This window comes from Struthio camelus, chromosome 4 (assembly GCF_040807025.1).
Source record: "Struthio camelus isolate bStrCam1 chromosome 4, bStrCam1.hap1, whole genome shotgun sequence".
NCBI lineage: Eukaryota > Metazoa > Chordata > Aves > Struthioniformes > Struthionidae > Struthio > Struthio camelus.
In genome coordinates, this window is record NC_090945.1 from 61,561,272 (window position 1) to 61,576,182 (window position 14,911).

The window sequence follows — 14,911 nt, forward strand, 5'->3', positions numbered from 1 at the left end:
CTCCCTCCTTTTAATTTTTGAACTACCCTTTGGCTTAGACAAAAAGTATTTTGGCCAAGGTATTAGAAGGTCAGAGTTTTCAACTCTCACTGTTAATTCTGTGTCTTTCACAAGGAAAGCCAAACTATGAGATCACGGAGAGATAGAATTTTAGCCTAGGTTTTAAATACAGTCTACCCACAGTTCAGCCATTTCTTACAGAATTTCTTGGCGTCTTGTGTATGCAGTCTGCTACTTCAGTGTTGCATAGTCTTAGCTACTATTCCAAATGGGCTAATAACCTCCTTCAGCTACCTGTTATTATAGTTAATTCTTTTGGATAACATCACAAAAGACTGCCACAATGGCGAAGGTTCAGTTTGTTCACGTTATTGATCATAAGTGGGCCACAGTTACATATTTGTTTAGTTACCTTTTTAAAAAAAAAAAACAAAGAAAAAAAGAAAGATATGGTTATGAAACTGTATACACAAAAGTTGCACTGAAAGTCTGCCAAGGCTGAAGTGTCAAATACTGACAAATTAGGAAATCCTCACCTAGTGTATACAAAGCTAATTCTGAATATGTATATGCATCAAATATGCTTTCAGCTGCATTGTGAGATTCATGGTTTTTGTACCACGTTCATGTCTCATTCAGCATACAAGCCGATAATGAACAGGGAATGAGTCTTAGTTTTATAGTGACAGATGTTTTTAATATTCCTGCTCACTGAAAACGCAGAACTGTGCAAAGGAAATGAGGCAAGAAATTTCAAGGAAAGACTGTGTCATCAAAGCTGAGTTTCTTTCTCTAACATGATTTCTTCTGAGGGTCTGGTTAAGACATTTACACCAGTCTTTTTATGAATAACCACTGATATCATGCTGTTTGTTTTCTGGGTGCGCACACTAAAGGATTGGAGGCTTTATTTTTTTTTATTGTTCCTCTAGTTTAGGAACCTGAATTTTAGTCTGAATTATGCTAGTTTTTAAGGTTGACAATGAAGTCCTTGTTCAGTCATGCTATCGGGTTGGTTTCCTCATCTTGGAGTGGAGGAATAAACGCATTCTAACTTTATCATTGTTAGAATTAGGAAGTTAGCACTTTAGCACCTGAAGAGCTATAGAAATGCTGTTATCTCTAAGACTCAGTTTATCCAGTCTTTAAACACGAACACATAGGTCAGAATTTGTAAACCTTGGCCTATTTTGCTTCCCTAATGGGGGATGAGGATAAAAAGTAACAGTGAACAGCTGTCTGAGCCTTGGAGTGTTTTCCGTTGTGGATTCCATTGTGCATGGAATAGCACCAGTTCCTTCAAAGAATAAGAGCACAGTGTCACACAGTACTGTGTTCAGGCACAAAGTGGATTAGAATAAATTATACCTAAACATCCTTAACTCTGTCACTAACTAATATTTTTGATGTAGCTGACTGTTGATGTGCATGTGCAGTCAAAACCAAGAACGGGCAGCCATAAAAACTGCTTGCCACCTGTGTGCCCTGAGATTCTTCATGTTTTGCAGCAAATGCACAGAGAATGATGTGAAATAACCACATTGTAAACACTGCCCTATTACCTGCTTGGTGATACACTAGCCAGCAATGAACATTTGGTGGCTTTCCTCACAGGAGAAGCCTGCCTCTGAAGCGTAGTACCTAATTGTAAATCCTTACCCTAACCTACAGGGACCAGGGAGGCATGATGCAATCTCACCATTTATACTGACAGCATTTCTGGAAAAGGTATCTGTACTGTCATGGGCTAAAGCTATGTTCATAAATTAATAAGTTAGATGATTTTTATGCCTCTGATCTCGTGATACATTGAGCAAAGTAGTGATGGAGTCTCCTGAGGTTCAAAGATCCTCTCCCTGAAGTAGTTTAGGTTTTGGAGTCATCAGTAGTAAAATGTACATGTAAAGGGAGAAAGCCAAGTTTTTGGTGCCTTGAGATAGTTGCATTCATGTTCATGACCATCCTTTTGTTCCTACTTGGCATCATGTCTCCTGGAATTTCTCTGATCAGAGATAAGGTGCTTTTGACCTGCTCTGCATTCTACGCTCTTTGTACAAGGCACTCCCAGGGTACTTTAGTAGGAATCTTTGTAAACAAAATCTGGAAATTCAAGCACGCAAAATAGCTATCCATCAATATTAAATTGTGTAGCTGGACGTTGTGAACAGCTCTCACTGGTATAAATTAACATCTGAATGCTCTTTCAGGGCTTTTTTATTTATAATTAGATGGACTGGATAGTCCAATTTTGTAGTTCATGGTTTTATATTTTATGTAAAAACTTAAATATGTGTTCTTGCAGTTTGTTTAAAAAAAAAAAAAAGGAGATGTAGTTGTGAAATTTCTTTGCTTGCTTGATTTGTTGTCATTGCCCTTCGTTCCTTTGCGTATATTTTGGTGTTTCTTGATCTGCACCTTTTTAGTGCTTATTTTCAGCTTCTGTATTAGAATAATCAATAGTATCAAATGTTTTACTTTATCTCAAATACTACCATTTTAGTTGAAATTTTCCTTCTACGATACTTAAGATTTTTACTTTTTCTCACCCTCAAGTTGTATTCTTGTATTCCTTCTCCTTTACTTGTGCTTTTTACTGTCTGTGTCCCTTTCTCTTGTGTATGAGAGTGAACAAAGGGAGCTCCTCAGAGCCCAAAGAAAAAGGAGAATTTGGATGGTGACAAGTAAAATGATTACACCCTCTCTGAGGAGAAAATGAAATGGCATGGAAGAGTTCTCAAGAAGCAGTTCTTGCTAATCTTTCAATCAACTGTGGGAAGGGATCTTTACAACTGAGGGAAAGACCATTACTTTCTTTTTCTTCTCTGCTGAAAAATCTAGTTTCAGTAAATCCTGATATATCTTGTTCTTCCAGCTTGTTTGAAAGATATCAGTGCTTTTGGAAATGTAGAGATTTTATCTCTTCTTTTGCTGCAGATTACTGGTAGAGAAAATCTTTGCTCAGTATCTTGTCCCACACAATTTGGAAACTGAAGAGAGAATGAAGTGCTTGTACTATTTGTATGCTAGCTTGGATCCAAATGCTGTCAAGTGAGTATAGTTAATATTGAGCAAATATTTGTCTCTTTTTCAGCCTTTTCCAATTTCTGTATAGTCTGTCAAAGATTTGGGTCTAGCCTAATCATTTACCAACTCTTAGTTCGTCTGGATTTGGAACCCCGTTTGCTTGCAATGAATTAAATTATTAAATTACCACTTACAATGCCCAGCTACTCTGTTATTCACAAATCTTATTCAGATCTCACTTATATTATTAGAATTTAAATAAGATTATAAATAAGTGTTATTTGCAAGTATTATTTCAAAATATTTCCTTCAGATGTATCAGTTTTTAGATACTGGCTTTATACGACCATTGGACAGCAAGATACCTCGATATTTGAGGAGAGAGTGGTTTTAGGGTTTTGTTTATCTGCATCAGTTTCATTGGGTTTTATATCAAAATTAAACTGATGTATTTTGATTAAAATTGTCCATGTCATTGGAAGAATTGAAATTTAACGGGTAAGGAAGAAATATGTTTCAGCAATACACAGAGGTCAGTTTACTAGCTGAATTTACTTTTTTCAAGGATTTTAAGCATGACAGTTAGTTTTTTGCCTTACGAACATTCTCTCTTCAGCATATATGTTCAGCAGCACATTTGGATTTGCACTTGACATTCTTGGCTAAGTCCAGGCAGAGTTAGAAAGTGCCGAAGTGATGGCTTCTAGATTTGCTCAATGTTAGGATCCATGATAAAGACATCCATAACCAAATTCTGGCTGACAGTGGTCTGTTTGTTACGTTGAAAATGTTGTTTCTGAGCTAACTGGGCAGTAGTAAGCTGTATTGCGGATGTCCTGTGTATATGAAATTGTTATAAGTAGATGTGCAAAATAGATGTGATATTCAGTGTAATTTGCACATGAAAACTTGTACAAAATACTGTAGTCTTGGTACTTTGCATTCTATATGATTGAACTGACTCTTACGTGCATTAGTATCTTTTGTAGACTAGTATTTCAGAGGTTTTTTTTTTAGTTTAAAGGAAATAATATTTGGCAGTGATTAAAGGATTCATTTAGATGGGAGAGTAAAGGGACAGAAAATTTTACTTTAAAAGTAGATCTTTAGAGATGTTAAAACATTTTTATTTTTATACTGAATATTCCCTTGAAGACTTCATAGAAGTTGTGAAGCTCTGCTTAGATAATGGACCAAGCTGATTATTACATCATAGATATAAATTTTATGGAAAACATTTTAAATTTATAGAAATGTTCTGGGTTTACAGTTCTCTTTTTTTGTCCAAGAAGAAAAAAATCTGTTCCACCTTGTTTAGGGCTGTGTTATTTTTAATATACTTGGTAGGTTTTGTTTATCCCTGTCAGAGGTTGTACTTGTAAATAAATAACCTTTTTTACTAATGCATCCAGCATGTTCTTGTGATGTACAAATCAGTAAGCTTTTATTTTCTGGTTTTACACTTTTGCAGAGCACTGAATGAAATGTGGAAGTGCCAGAACATGCTAAGAAGTCATGTACGAGAATTACTAGACTTGCACAAGCAGCCCACTGTACGGTTTTGAAAATATTAATACTTTATCCTATGGACCTGTTACACTAATTTACATATTTTATACTGTATTATTTGTTTAGTGCTTATTAGTGTATTGGTTTGTTGTTGTGTTTTTTTGTTTTTTTGTTTTTTTTTGCATATAGACAGTGTTCCATTTTCTTAAGTAAAGTTACTTTCAGTAATGCTTACAGGAATGTGGCCACCCTATGTTTACCATGATTTTATGTTATGAGTGAGTAATTTTGGAAAGAGTTAAGGAGTTTTTCCAAGGTTTTTTGACAGGCCTTTGTTAATTCTCATTTTATAATGTATTTTGATGTTTCCAAATGGAATATGCTATAACATAAAGCAATTTTTAGGGATGGGTTAAAAACAGAAGTTTTAAAGTATTTATACTGGAGTGTTGCCTGCAAGCATATCTTCACACTGGCAGAAACTTTAAATGAAAGTGCACGGTTGGTTGGGTTGGTTTTTTGAGGTGTTTTTCCAACAGCATAGACAATTGAATTTGATTTGTCATGTGCTAGTGAATTCTTGCAATTCTTTGATATTGTAAGATTTTCCCTCTCTTTTTGTATCTACCGGTTGCTAATGATACTATTATACTATTCTAGTGTTTATTCTTAAGGCAAAACCAAAAAAGCCAGATTCCAGAGTAAAACAAACTGCTGCAGAAGAACTGACAGATCAGCTTAAAAGTAAATTTCCTAAAGGAGGTATCACTGATCTTTTTTCTTTTTGTTTTTTCTGCTGTTCTCAGTCAGAAGCAAACAGTGCTGCCATGTTTGGAAAGCTGATGACCATAGCAAGTGAGTGTTAATAAGTTCTGTAAATTGTTATAACAACATTCCTGCAAATTGTATTTCTATGAATGTTGACCTACTGAAGTGGCAAATTTATCTTATGTTTACACTGTGTTTAATCATGTAGAAAACCTTCCAGATCCCGGAAAAGCACAAGATTTTGTGAAGAAATTCAATCAGGTTCTGGGTGATGATGAGAAACTTCGGTCCCAGCTTGAACTTCTAATTAGCCCTACATGTTCATGTAAACAGGCAGATATCTGTGTGGTAAGGAAATGGAAAAGCAAACTTTTATGCCTCAAATATTTGGATTTAAAACAGTTGTTCAGAGTTAAAGGTCTCTTTTAGTACGTTAATGTTAATTTATATATTTCTTATTTTGAAAAACATCTTTTGGTTAACCTGTAGGGCTTACTGGAAATATAATTGTTATCTTACTTTCTAAGGAAATGTTTGTTTTATTCCTTCCTGAGATTATAGGGATCAAACATAAAGTCTAAAATTCTGATTTAATTTGTCGTTTTATTTCAAGAGTCTCTATTATGGAAAGGCTCCTACACTTTCTTCCGACACTGATGAAACTTGTTATGAGAACCAGCAAGCCAAATATTATACCATGTTTATATTATTCATGTTTTTCTCTGTCTCTCTCCTGGAGTCTGATACCACTGATGAAAATACTTATCTTAGTATTTAACCAGACGTTTTCAGAGGTTCACAGATTGTGCCAACAGTCAGGTTTTTTTTTCGTTTGGGTCCCAAAGTAAAGCAAACAATTTGATTGACTAACATTAAAATAGAGAGTACCAAGTAACATAGGCTTCTTCTTTTTGTCTGACAGTTCTGCAATTGCCTAGGGACCAAAACTGTAGAATGACCATCAGAATTATGTCTTAACCGCTAATGTACAGAGTGTGTCTCCTTCTGAACTAGTAAATTTTGCACTTTGGGAACACAGTGATGCAATTTCAACAGGAAGACTTCTTTCCTCCTCTTCCTCTTCCTGAATACACTTCAGTGTTATGTTTAGGACAGGGCAGTCTCCTAGTTTTTAGGGTCTATAGCTTCAAATACTTCAGAAAAAGGAAATTCAAGAAACTATTTCTTTAAGAGATTCTAGGTTTCTGTTCTATCTTCTTATTCTTATTCTTTCTGCTGGGTTTGCACTGAATTTAGCATTCTTGACATATGTTTGGGGTATTGAGAGGGGAAAAACAGATTTTGGATCCAAAAAGTTCATAGGCAAGGACATGTGGTCTGAACATATATCGTAGCCAAGGTAATGCAGTGCTTCTGCACATCTGTAGTAGCATAGCTTTTACTGCAAACTTTTGTTGTTTATGGCATCTCAAGCATTCAGCCACATTATGTGGGGATTTACAGATTACTCTTGTCAGCTTAGATATCTAAATTCTGTCCACATTGCACTCAGCTCTCCCTTGGTTCTGTTTTCGATCTGGTCTGCAATTCCTCAAGAAACTCTAAAGAGCTCCTACTAGAGCTAAATACATCTTACCTTTAAATACTTTTGTAGATCTTGTCTGCTTTCGCTGTAATGTGATAAAAAAAGATTTGGAGATAACAGCAGTCCCCCTTAAAACATGTTTCCATGATTATATAGACAATCTCTATAGTTAAAAGAACTGACTATATATTTTGCTTATTCAAGATGCTTAAGGAATAATTAAAATGAGTCCAATTCTTGCTTGTAATCTAACATTCTTGTAGAGAGAGATAGCCCGGAAACTTGCAAATCCGAAGCAGCCAACAAATCCTTTTTTGGAAATGGTCAAATTTCTTTTGGAAAGAATTGCCCCTGTACATATTGACTCAGAAGCCATTAGGTAAGTTTGGAAAATCACGCTAATTCATGAATGATTATGAAGCTTGTTTAAACAACAAAAATTAGAATTTTCTTAGGGTTTAGGTTAGTCTGCCCTAACAATAGATATAATTTTTTAAAATAATTCTCCATAGACGTCTTCATTTCCAACAGTCTAGAAAGTGCTATTAAATTTTGCAACTTCTTTGCAATGCTGAGTCTGCAAATGATTTTAAAAATATAGAAGTTTTTGCTGGTAACATTGCTGTTTGTGGGGCTTAAGGTGAAAATGAGCATAATTTTCACATAGTTAACTGCCACATAGTCTTCCATATAAGAGTTGAATTAATTAGTTTTTGCCGGATTGAGTAAGAGAATACTTGAATTTCCTATGAGACTTGTCTGGCAACCTGACTGTATATTAAAACTCATGCAAATACCTATTGATCTGGATTCTGCCAACATGTCTCTTTTTAAGGAATTAAATTTAGCCGTAAACTAAGTTGGAAGAAAAGAAATGTAACAGAATACCATCATAAAAACAATAGACTGTCACCATTCCTTTACTTATTGTCAATACCAAATAATTTTGCTGATGTTGCTAGCCTTAACGTTGTACATTGTCCTGTTCATTTGTTTTTTTTCTTTTTGTATCTCTTATTTTAGTGCACTAGTAAAACTGATGAATAAATCAATAGAGGGGACAGCTGATGATGAAGAGGAGGGTGTAAGTCCTGATACTGCTATTCGTGCAGGACTTGAACTTCTCAAGGTAATCTTCATTAATGTAGCTATATATTTTGTAAGGAGGAAACAGATGTGGTGTGATTAACGAATGTTAGCATGTCTTTTACTAGTTATTATTTTGATAATTTTTTTTTACTAGTTATTATTTTGATAATTTTTTAATGTGTACAAAGTTGTGATTATTAATACTCACATGGAAAGAGAATCATGAAGTAGACTGACTTCTGGAAGGAATACGTTTTGAAAAAAGTTGCAGTGTGGATGTTAAAGCAGAAAGTGGTTTCTGTTTCTTCTGTCATATAGAAGAAAGTACAGAGCTAAAGTGAGAGGAAGAGAAATGGGGAAATTAGGAGAGATTTGTTATAGTATTAGAAGAAAAGCAAACAAGTTCAAGAGCCAAGTTGTGTAGGGCAAACGAAAGGAACTTGTATTCTCAGCGGTAATGAGAAATGACAGGCTTTAGGGGAGAAAGAAGGATTTGAAATGTCTGGAAACATCTGTGATACGTTTGACAGTTTTCTAATGCGATATTACAAAGAAGGCAGTATAAAATCAGGGACAGCATGGAGGGCAAGGTTACATAATTAAGGTGAGCCTTTTCTGAAGTATGAATGAATGAGTTGGAGTTTATGGAGGCGTATCACACCAAATTTGGCAATGGCATAAGTATGGTAGAAGTAGTTCTAAAGAAGAACTACTTACCTCCTCTAAAATGCAATTGTTGAATGTTATAATCTCATATGAGCATGCAATAGCTATTTATGTTATTTTATATATGTGTGTGTGTGTGTTATTATATATTATTGTCTTTATGTATATGTTATTTATGTATATGTTATTTATGTTAATGCTCACAAAAAGCCATCTTTTTTTTTTTTCTGGTGATTTATTTTCCATGAATAAAATACCTTCCTTTTAACATGTATCTCCAGGTTCTGTCCTTTACACATCCTACCTCGTTCCACTCTGCAGAGACCTATGAGTCTCTGCTGCAGTGCCTCAGGATGGAAGATGATAAGGTAGCTGAGGCAGCCATACAGATTTTCAGAAACACGGGTCACAAAATAGAAACAGACCTGCCACAGATAAGATCGTGAGTGTGTTTCTTTACATATTTCTTTTCATATGTAAACTTCTGCCTCTGGATAGTTTATTCAATATGTGGACCCTAAAATTACCTGCTAGTCTTGTAAATATGAATGTCTTCCATCGTTTTGTATTCCTTCACTACCCTTCCGCCTGTCTCTTCATTTTTAAACTTTGTGCTCTTACAATTTTGTGTATTTATTGAAGACGTTACGTCCTTAACAATCTCCTTGTAACAGATGCATTAAACACTGGAGTGTAGTCTGTTTCCCAGGTTACGAAATAAGCAACAACAAAAATATGGTGAAGATGTAATTTCTTGGCGTTGTTTCTACTTATATCTGTCCTTCACACAATTTTTTCCGTCTTTGTGGGGAGTGAAAATACAGTTTCTGAAGGATAACAGCTCTGTCTGTTGTGGAAGAAGTTGGGAAACAAGTTCCAAAGGCAGGCATGAATTTCTAACAAAGAATAATTGGCTATCACTCATCTTTTCTACAGTTTCTGCTCTAACTGCTGATTAAAGCTGTGTATAATCTACTGAGTATTCGCAGACTATTTAAGACTTTGTGGGTGAAGTCCAAAACTTTAAGATCAACCTTTTAGTAACTAATAATCCAGAATATAAGGTGCAGGTTTCAAGTTCTCATGTGTTGGAAATAACAACTCATGTGCTACCTGCTAAAATGCATACAGACATACACCTTAATTTCTGGATGAATTGAAGGTGTAACTTCAGCAGTTCTTGTGCTTTGAGTCAGGTTTTAGGCAAAGAAAACAAGTTTTAAGTTCACATACAGGACAGCTTTAAGACATTTGTAGGGGTTAAGAGAAGGAAAAGCTGAACGCTCCCAGTTGTCGGTATAGTTCCGAGAAGCTATAAGAGTTTCATCAAAACTGTGCGTTGTTAGGGTACATCATCTTCTGTCAGAGGAGCTGATATTACTGGCATTTTTTCTGATTTCTTTTCTCAGCTAGATATTGCTGGAGTATAGTCTGGGCCCAGTCTCAAATAACTTAGAAATATACTTGTCAGAATGGATGTCTAACTTTTTGTGTTGTTTGCAAGGAAGTCAAGGGCAACAAATAACACTATCAAAAATTGGTAGATCCAGTAGGTCTCATCAAGACACTTGATCTTTGAGATTGCTAGTTAATGTTCTGAAATCTAAAACCGGGTCAGTGTTTTCCCTGGCTGAAAAAGAAGTTTGAGAACAAGTAAACAAATCCGGACAAGATGTTCCAGATTTTGTATATTAAACAATCTTTACCATAAATGAGAGATCTGAAGCAATCAGCAGGATTGTTCATTTCAAGTAATCTGTTTTTTTCAAAGTCCTTCTGAGCGCAGACTGCCTCCTGTCCTTTGAAGTAGTGTTTCTTAGCAGTAGCTCAAATTCTTCCTCATAAGGGAAGTGATTTTGTGCACCAGTTTATGAACAGGGAGTTTCACATGGTTCTAGAGTCAGAGGGAAGCACTGACCATACTCAAGCAGAACCTATAGAACATGTTACACTTTTTAAGTTTTGCTTTTTGCAGATCTATGTCAGTTGGGGCGTGAATGATTTGTGACCGATGCATCTGTCCTTGGCAAAGGCCTTTTAAAGTGGATGTGTTTACACTGTTAAAGCTACAGATGAGGCATTGAAGCTTATTTTGATTGTAGGTTTCACTGAATTCTGTATTGTTTTGTTTCTTATTTAATCCAACTTGTAAAATCTTGGCAGGTTTGAGAAAAACTGTTCAAATAGATAACTGTTCTGTACCATTTTGGAGCTTACTTCACATACTCATAAGACGTTGTTAACTTTTTTTAGGTTTTTTTTTTGGTTTGTTTTCAGGGTTTATGTGGGTTTTGAGGAAAAAATTTGAGACTGTTCTTTCAACTCTGTAAGCTTTTCTTCCATTTCTTATTGCTACTTTTGATTATGTAAAATGTTTTAGTGAAGATTGGGTGCTAGATAATCTGGATACTGACTGCTGTATTGGTATTGAGCTTTACAAGAAACAAGAATTTTCTAAATGTTTTTGGGTCAGACAATTTCTGTCCAATTTTATTTACTTGTCTCAGTTGCCAGGTGAGTTACACAGTAAACCTTATCAGCTAGTCTCTCACATGATGATCTTTCAGGTAGCAGGCTTGCCTTCCTGCGCACGCTCAGGAGTGGAACTGAACAAATTGACCAACCTGCAGCTGATCTCTGGAGTGGCTTCTGTCCTGCTCTTTCCTTCAGTGACCTCTGATCAGGAAATAGATTTAAGGGGATGCAAATGCCAAAGCTCAAAATAAAGCAGTTATTCACAGGAATATACACGTTGCTATTAAAGACCACAGTTAAAGGAGTAAAGGCCTATGAACACACTAATGTTTAATGGTTATTCCTAGCTTTCATAAATTTTATTAAGCCCAATCACTTCCAACTCTAGCTTGGATAACAAGCCCAGGAGTTTACCCTAGCTGAACCTGTAAGGTTCCACCCCCATCCCTTTGGCCTCCTAAACAGCCTTATTTTGATCATTGCTTTCTTTCATATGAGATTTTCCCTGTGGGCTTCTTTCTGTTTAATTGTGTACAGTCAGTTGTTCAACAAGTAACACTAAAAACAATTCCATCCTGCTTTTCGCTGTATGATTATTATCTTTCCTGAACAGACTTCAAAGGAATGCTGATAAGATTGTAATCCTGTAAGGAGAGATCTGTATACAAGAAGAACTATATTTTTGTAGATTGCAAATTATATTTTGAAGTATTTTGTTTAATGTTCACAGAACACTAATTCCAATTTTGCATCAGAAAGCAAAAAGAGGCACTCCTCACCAGGCAAAACAAGCTGTTCACTGTATACATGCCATATTTTCAAATAAAGAAGTGCAACTTGCACAGATCTTTGAGGTATGTTTTGCTTTATTGGTTTTCAGGTTTGTTTCTGGTCTTAACTGAGACTAGTGATTAACATTAATTGAATTCATATTTTAATTAACAGTTGGCATTTATTAGGTAAGGAAGCCTACAGGTGCATAGCAGTTGAGATAAGTCATTTTGCAATAACAAATTACTAATATTTCTGTTTCTTAGAGTTCTGGTATTATAGTGTTATGGTGTCTGATATATAAGGTACTCCTTTTTGTCTGCATGGGAAAAGTTGTTGGAAACTGTGGTGGAAGGATCCACACAAACTCCCATGTGGACACATATAGCAGGTACTAAATGAGAGAGAGCATTCTCTGCTTTCAAACTGTATTGAATTACCATTCTTAAAACTCTGCGCATACAGCACCTTCTCATGAAGGAAGTTAGTGCAGAGTAACTAAGCTGCTGTAAGCTCAAGCATTGGCTTGCTGCTCACTTCCTTGCTTAGACAAGTTGTAAAACAAAAAGTCACCTTATACAGAGAAGAAAAGGTTATTTTCACTGTAATCTTTATATACTAACATTATTAACCTACACTTGTAAAAACATCTTGCATTTTTCATCTTGGCTATCTTTGAACCTATGTGTAGTTCAGAAGCATGAAGATGTTTGGATTAAACTTAGAGGCTGATCTCATTGCTTTAACTTCTGTGGGAGTGCAAGTTCATGTTCCCTCCCTACTATCAGAAGATAATGTGTGGATGCTGAGTAATACAGCAGCACAGAATTATCCGGTAGCTGCTATCTAGACGGGAAATGCTGATCACTGATAGAAAAGTCCTTAGTTGTTTCCAAGTTTTTACCTGTACTGTTTGTAATTATGATTCACGTTTTCACAACTCATGAATAGAATTGAGCCTGAGGTTTTTTCCCATGTCCTGCAGGTTTCACCGTGCCTCACTGTTAAAGAAGAGAATATAAAATTGTTTTGCCCTTATCTCACGAGAGATTGTTGGTTACTTTGTTAACTAGGAAATTGCACCCTTTCTCCAATTTGTTTTGCTAATTTTATTAATTATTATGGAAGGCTGTGAAACACATCAGCAATCCAGCAGTCAAATAAGCTATTTTTAAGTGTGCTGAGTTGCTAATGTATAGTTCATTTTGAATTTATTTTTTTTTTCCTCAGCCTCTTAGTAGAAGTTTGAATGCTGATGTACCAGAACAACTTATAACTCCGTTAGTCTCATTGGGTCATATTTCTATGTTGGCCCCAGACCAGTTTGCTTCTCCAATGAAATCTGTTGTTGCAAATTTCATCGTGAAAGATCTCCTAATGAACGACAGGGTAAGATATTTTTGTTTGTTTCTTTAGTCTTTACTATTCTGTTAGTTGGTTATTTTCTGCGTGTGGGGAATAGAGCTGTTTTTTGTTAAATGGGTCAATAAAGGAATGTTCTGTAAATATGGTGGTCGGTATGGTGGCATTGCATTACAAAAGATCATTTGTGTGGAAGGAAGTCCTTAACTTACTTCCATTCCTAGCCCTACATTTTATGTATAGGTTGAACCAGTTCTTAAACTTATATGAGTATCTGTAGTCAACAGGTGAGAAAAATGGAAAATTGTGGTCTCCAGATGAAGAGGTTTCTCCAGAAGTTCTAGCAAAGGTGAATGGTTTGCTATCAATAATAACATATATAATTTAAAAATTAGTTTTTTTCCAGGTCACACAATAGAGAATATTAAGATAAATTCTTTTGAGTACTTTTGTATTGTTAGTCTCTTTAGAATATATGCCGTCTATGTGGATTATACACATGCTTATAGAGCTGGTGAAAACTATGTATTTTGAGATCTTCATGTACAGATGTTAAGTATGTTGAACGTTGAGAAAATTAAAAGATTCATTAAAGAAGATGATTACTTCGCTGTTTTTTCTTACAAGAAAGGTAATTTGACTTTACTGACTGTAAACACATTTGAAATATATGGAGACCCTGATGAAATTTCTTCATTCATCCTTATAGGCTATTTACTGTGACTCTAATTATGGCCATACTGTGAATCTAGATGGCCATCTAATTATGACCATCTAGGAATGTTTATCTAGTTACTCATATTTTTAATCATGAAACAAGTATCCCACAGCCTCTAGATGTACTTGTGAGAAGACACTGAACCATAGTTGAAATATCATGATCTCCCAAAGACTACTGCTTACTTCTTCATTCTGTAAATATTTACTGCTTCATTCTGTTCCTTTAAAAATACATGAACTCTGATAAGTCAGTATCTCAGTTTGACAGCAGTAGGTTTAGTGATTTATCAACTTTAGGTAGTAAGAGCATCATTTATTTGTATTTGTTGATCTTTAACAGGTGCAAGCAATTAAACTTTTGGTACGCTGGCTCTTGGGTATGAAAAACAACCAGTCAAAATCTGCAAATTCCACACTCCGGTTATTATCAGCTATGCTTGTCAGTGAAGGAGACTTGACAGAACAGAAGAGAATCAGGTCAGATATTGTTCATTTCAGACTTCTATCAAATTTATCGTAGAATTTCAGTAAACGTTAATCCTTTCAGAGCTTTTGTAGAATTTTGAGATAAACGCAGTGTTGGCTAATGGGATGGCAGAGAACAGATTTGACTGGAGTTTTAATTTTAGGGTTGAAATGGCATGTATAAAAAAAACACTTGATACTCCCTCTTTATTGCAATTTGCTTGCTTGCAATAGTCTAACTCAGAACCTTGTAGATATCTTGATAGTAAAAGACCTTTCAGAGAGTAAAAAACCTTCAGGGGTATCTTTGAAAGCACCAGACAGATCAGATTCAACACACTTAGGAGTGGGGCAGCTTTGGGTGGAGCTTCTTCGTTTCAACAGTGAGGTTACTTTGCATGTCATCTCAGAGGGTGAGAGAGAGAAAGAGAAAATCTGTGGCATAAATGTTGCTTTAGGAGTTGATTTAGACAGTAATATGAAAGCAAAGAAATGTGACTCTTCTCATTTCACCGT

General features: G+C 35.4%; 1 protein-coding gene across 3 annotated transcripts in view; it reads left to right on the top strand.

The window, feature by feature from the left end:
- The window catches only part of PDS5A (PDS5 cohesin associated factor A), a 98,904-nt gene that overhangs the window by 67,944 nt on the left and 16,049 nt on the right, over positions 1-14,911 (top strand). For all 3 annotated transcript variants that reach the window (XM_068943122.1, XM_068943123.1, XM_068943124.1), the window contains 11 exons: positions 2,935-3,048; positions 4,496-4,577; positions 5,340-5,388; positions 5,510-5,649; positions 7,111-7,226; positions 7,871-7,976; positions 8,884-9,044; positions 11,808-11,931; positions 13,079-13,237; positions 13,491-13,559; positions 14,271-14,407. In XM_068943122.1, coding sequence (XP_068799223.1) covers positions 2,935-3,048; positions 4,496-4,577; positions 5,340-5,388; positions 5,510-5,649; positions 7,111-7,226; positions 7,871-7,976; positions 8,884-9,044; positions 11,808-11,931; positions 13,079-13,237; positions 13,491-13,559; positions 14,271-14,407 — 1,257 coding nt within the window. The remainder of the gene's footprint in view (positions 1-2,934; positions 3,049-4,495; positions 4,578-5,339; positions 5,389-5,509; positions 5,650-7,110; positions 7,227-7,870; positions 7,977-8,883; positions 9,045-11,807; positions 11,932-13,078; positions 13,238-13,490; positions 13,560-14,270; positions 14,408-14,911) is intronic.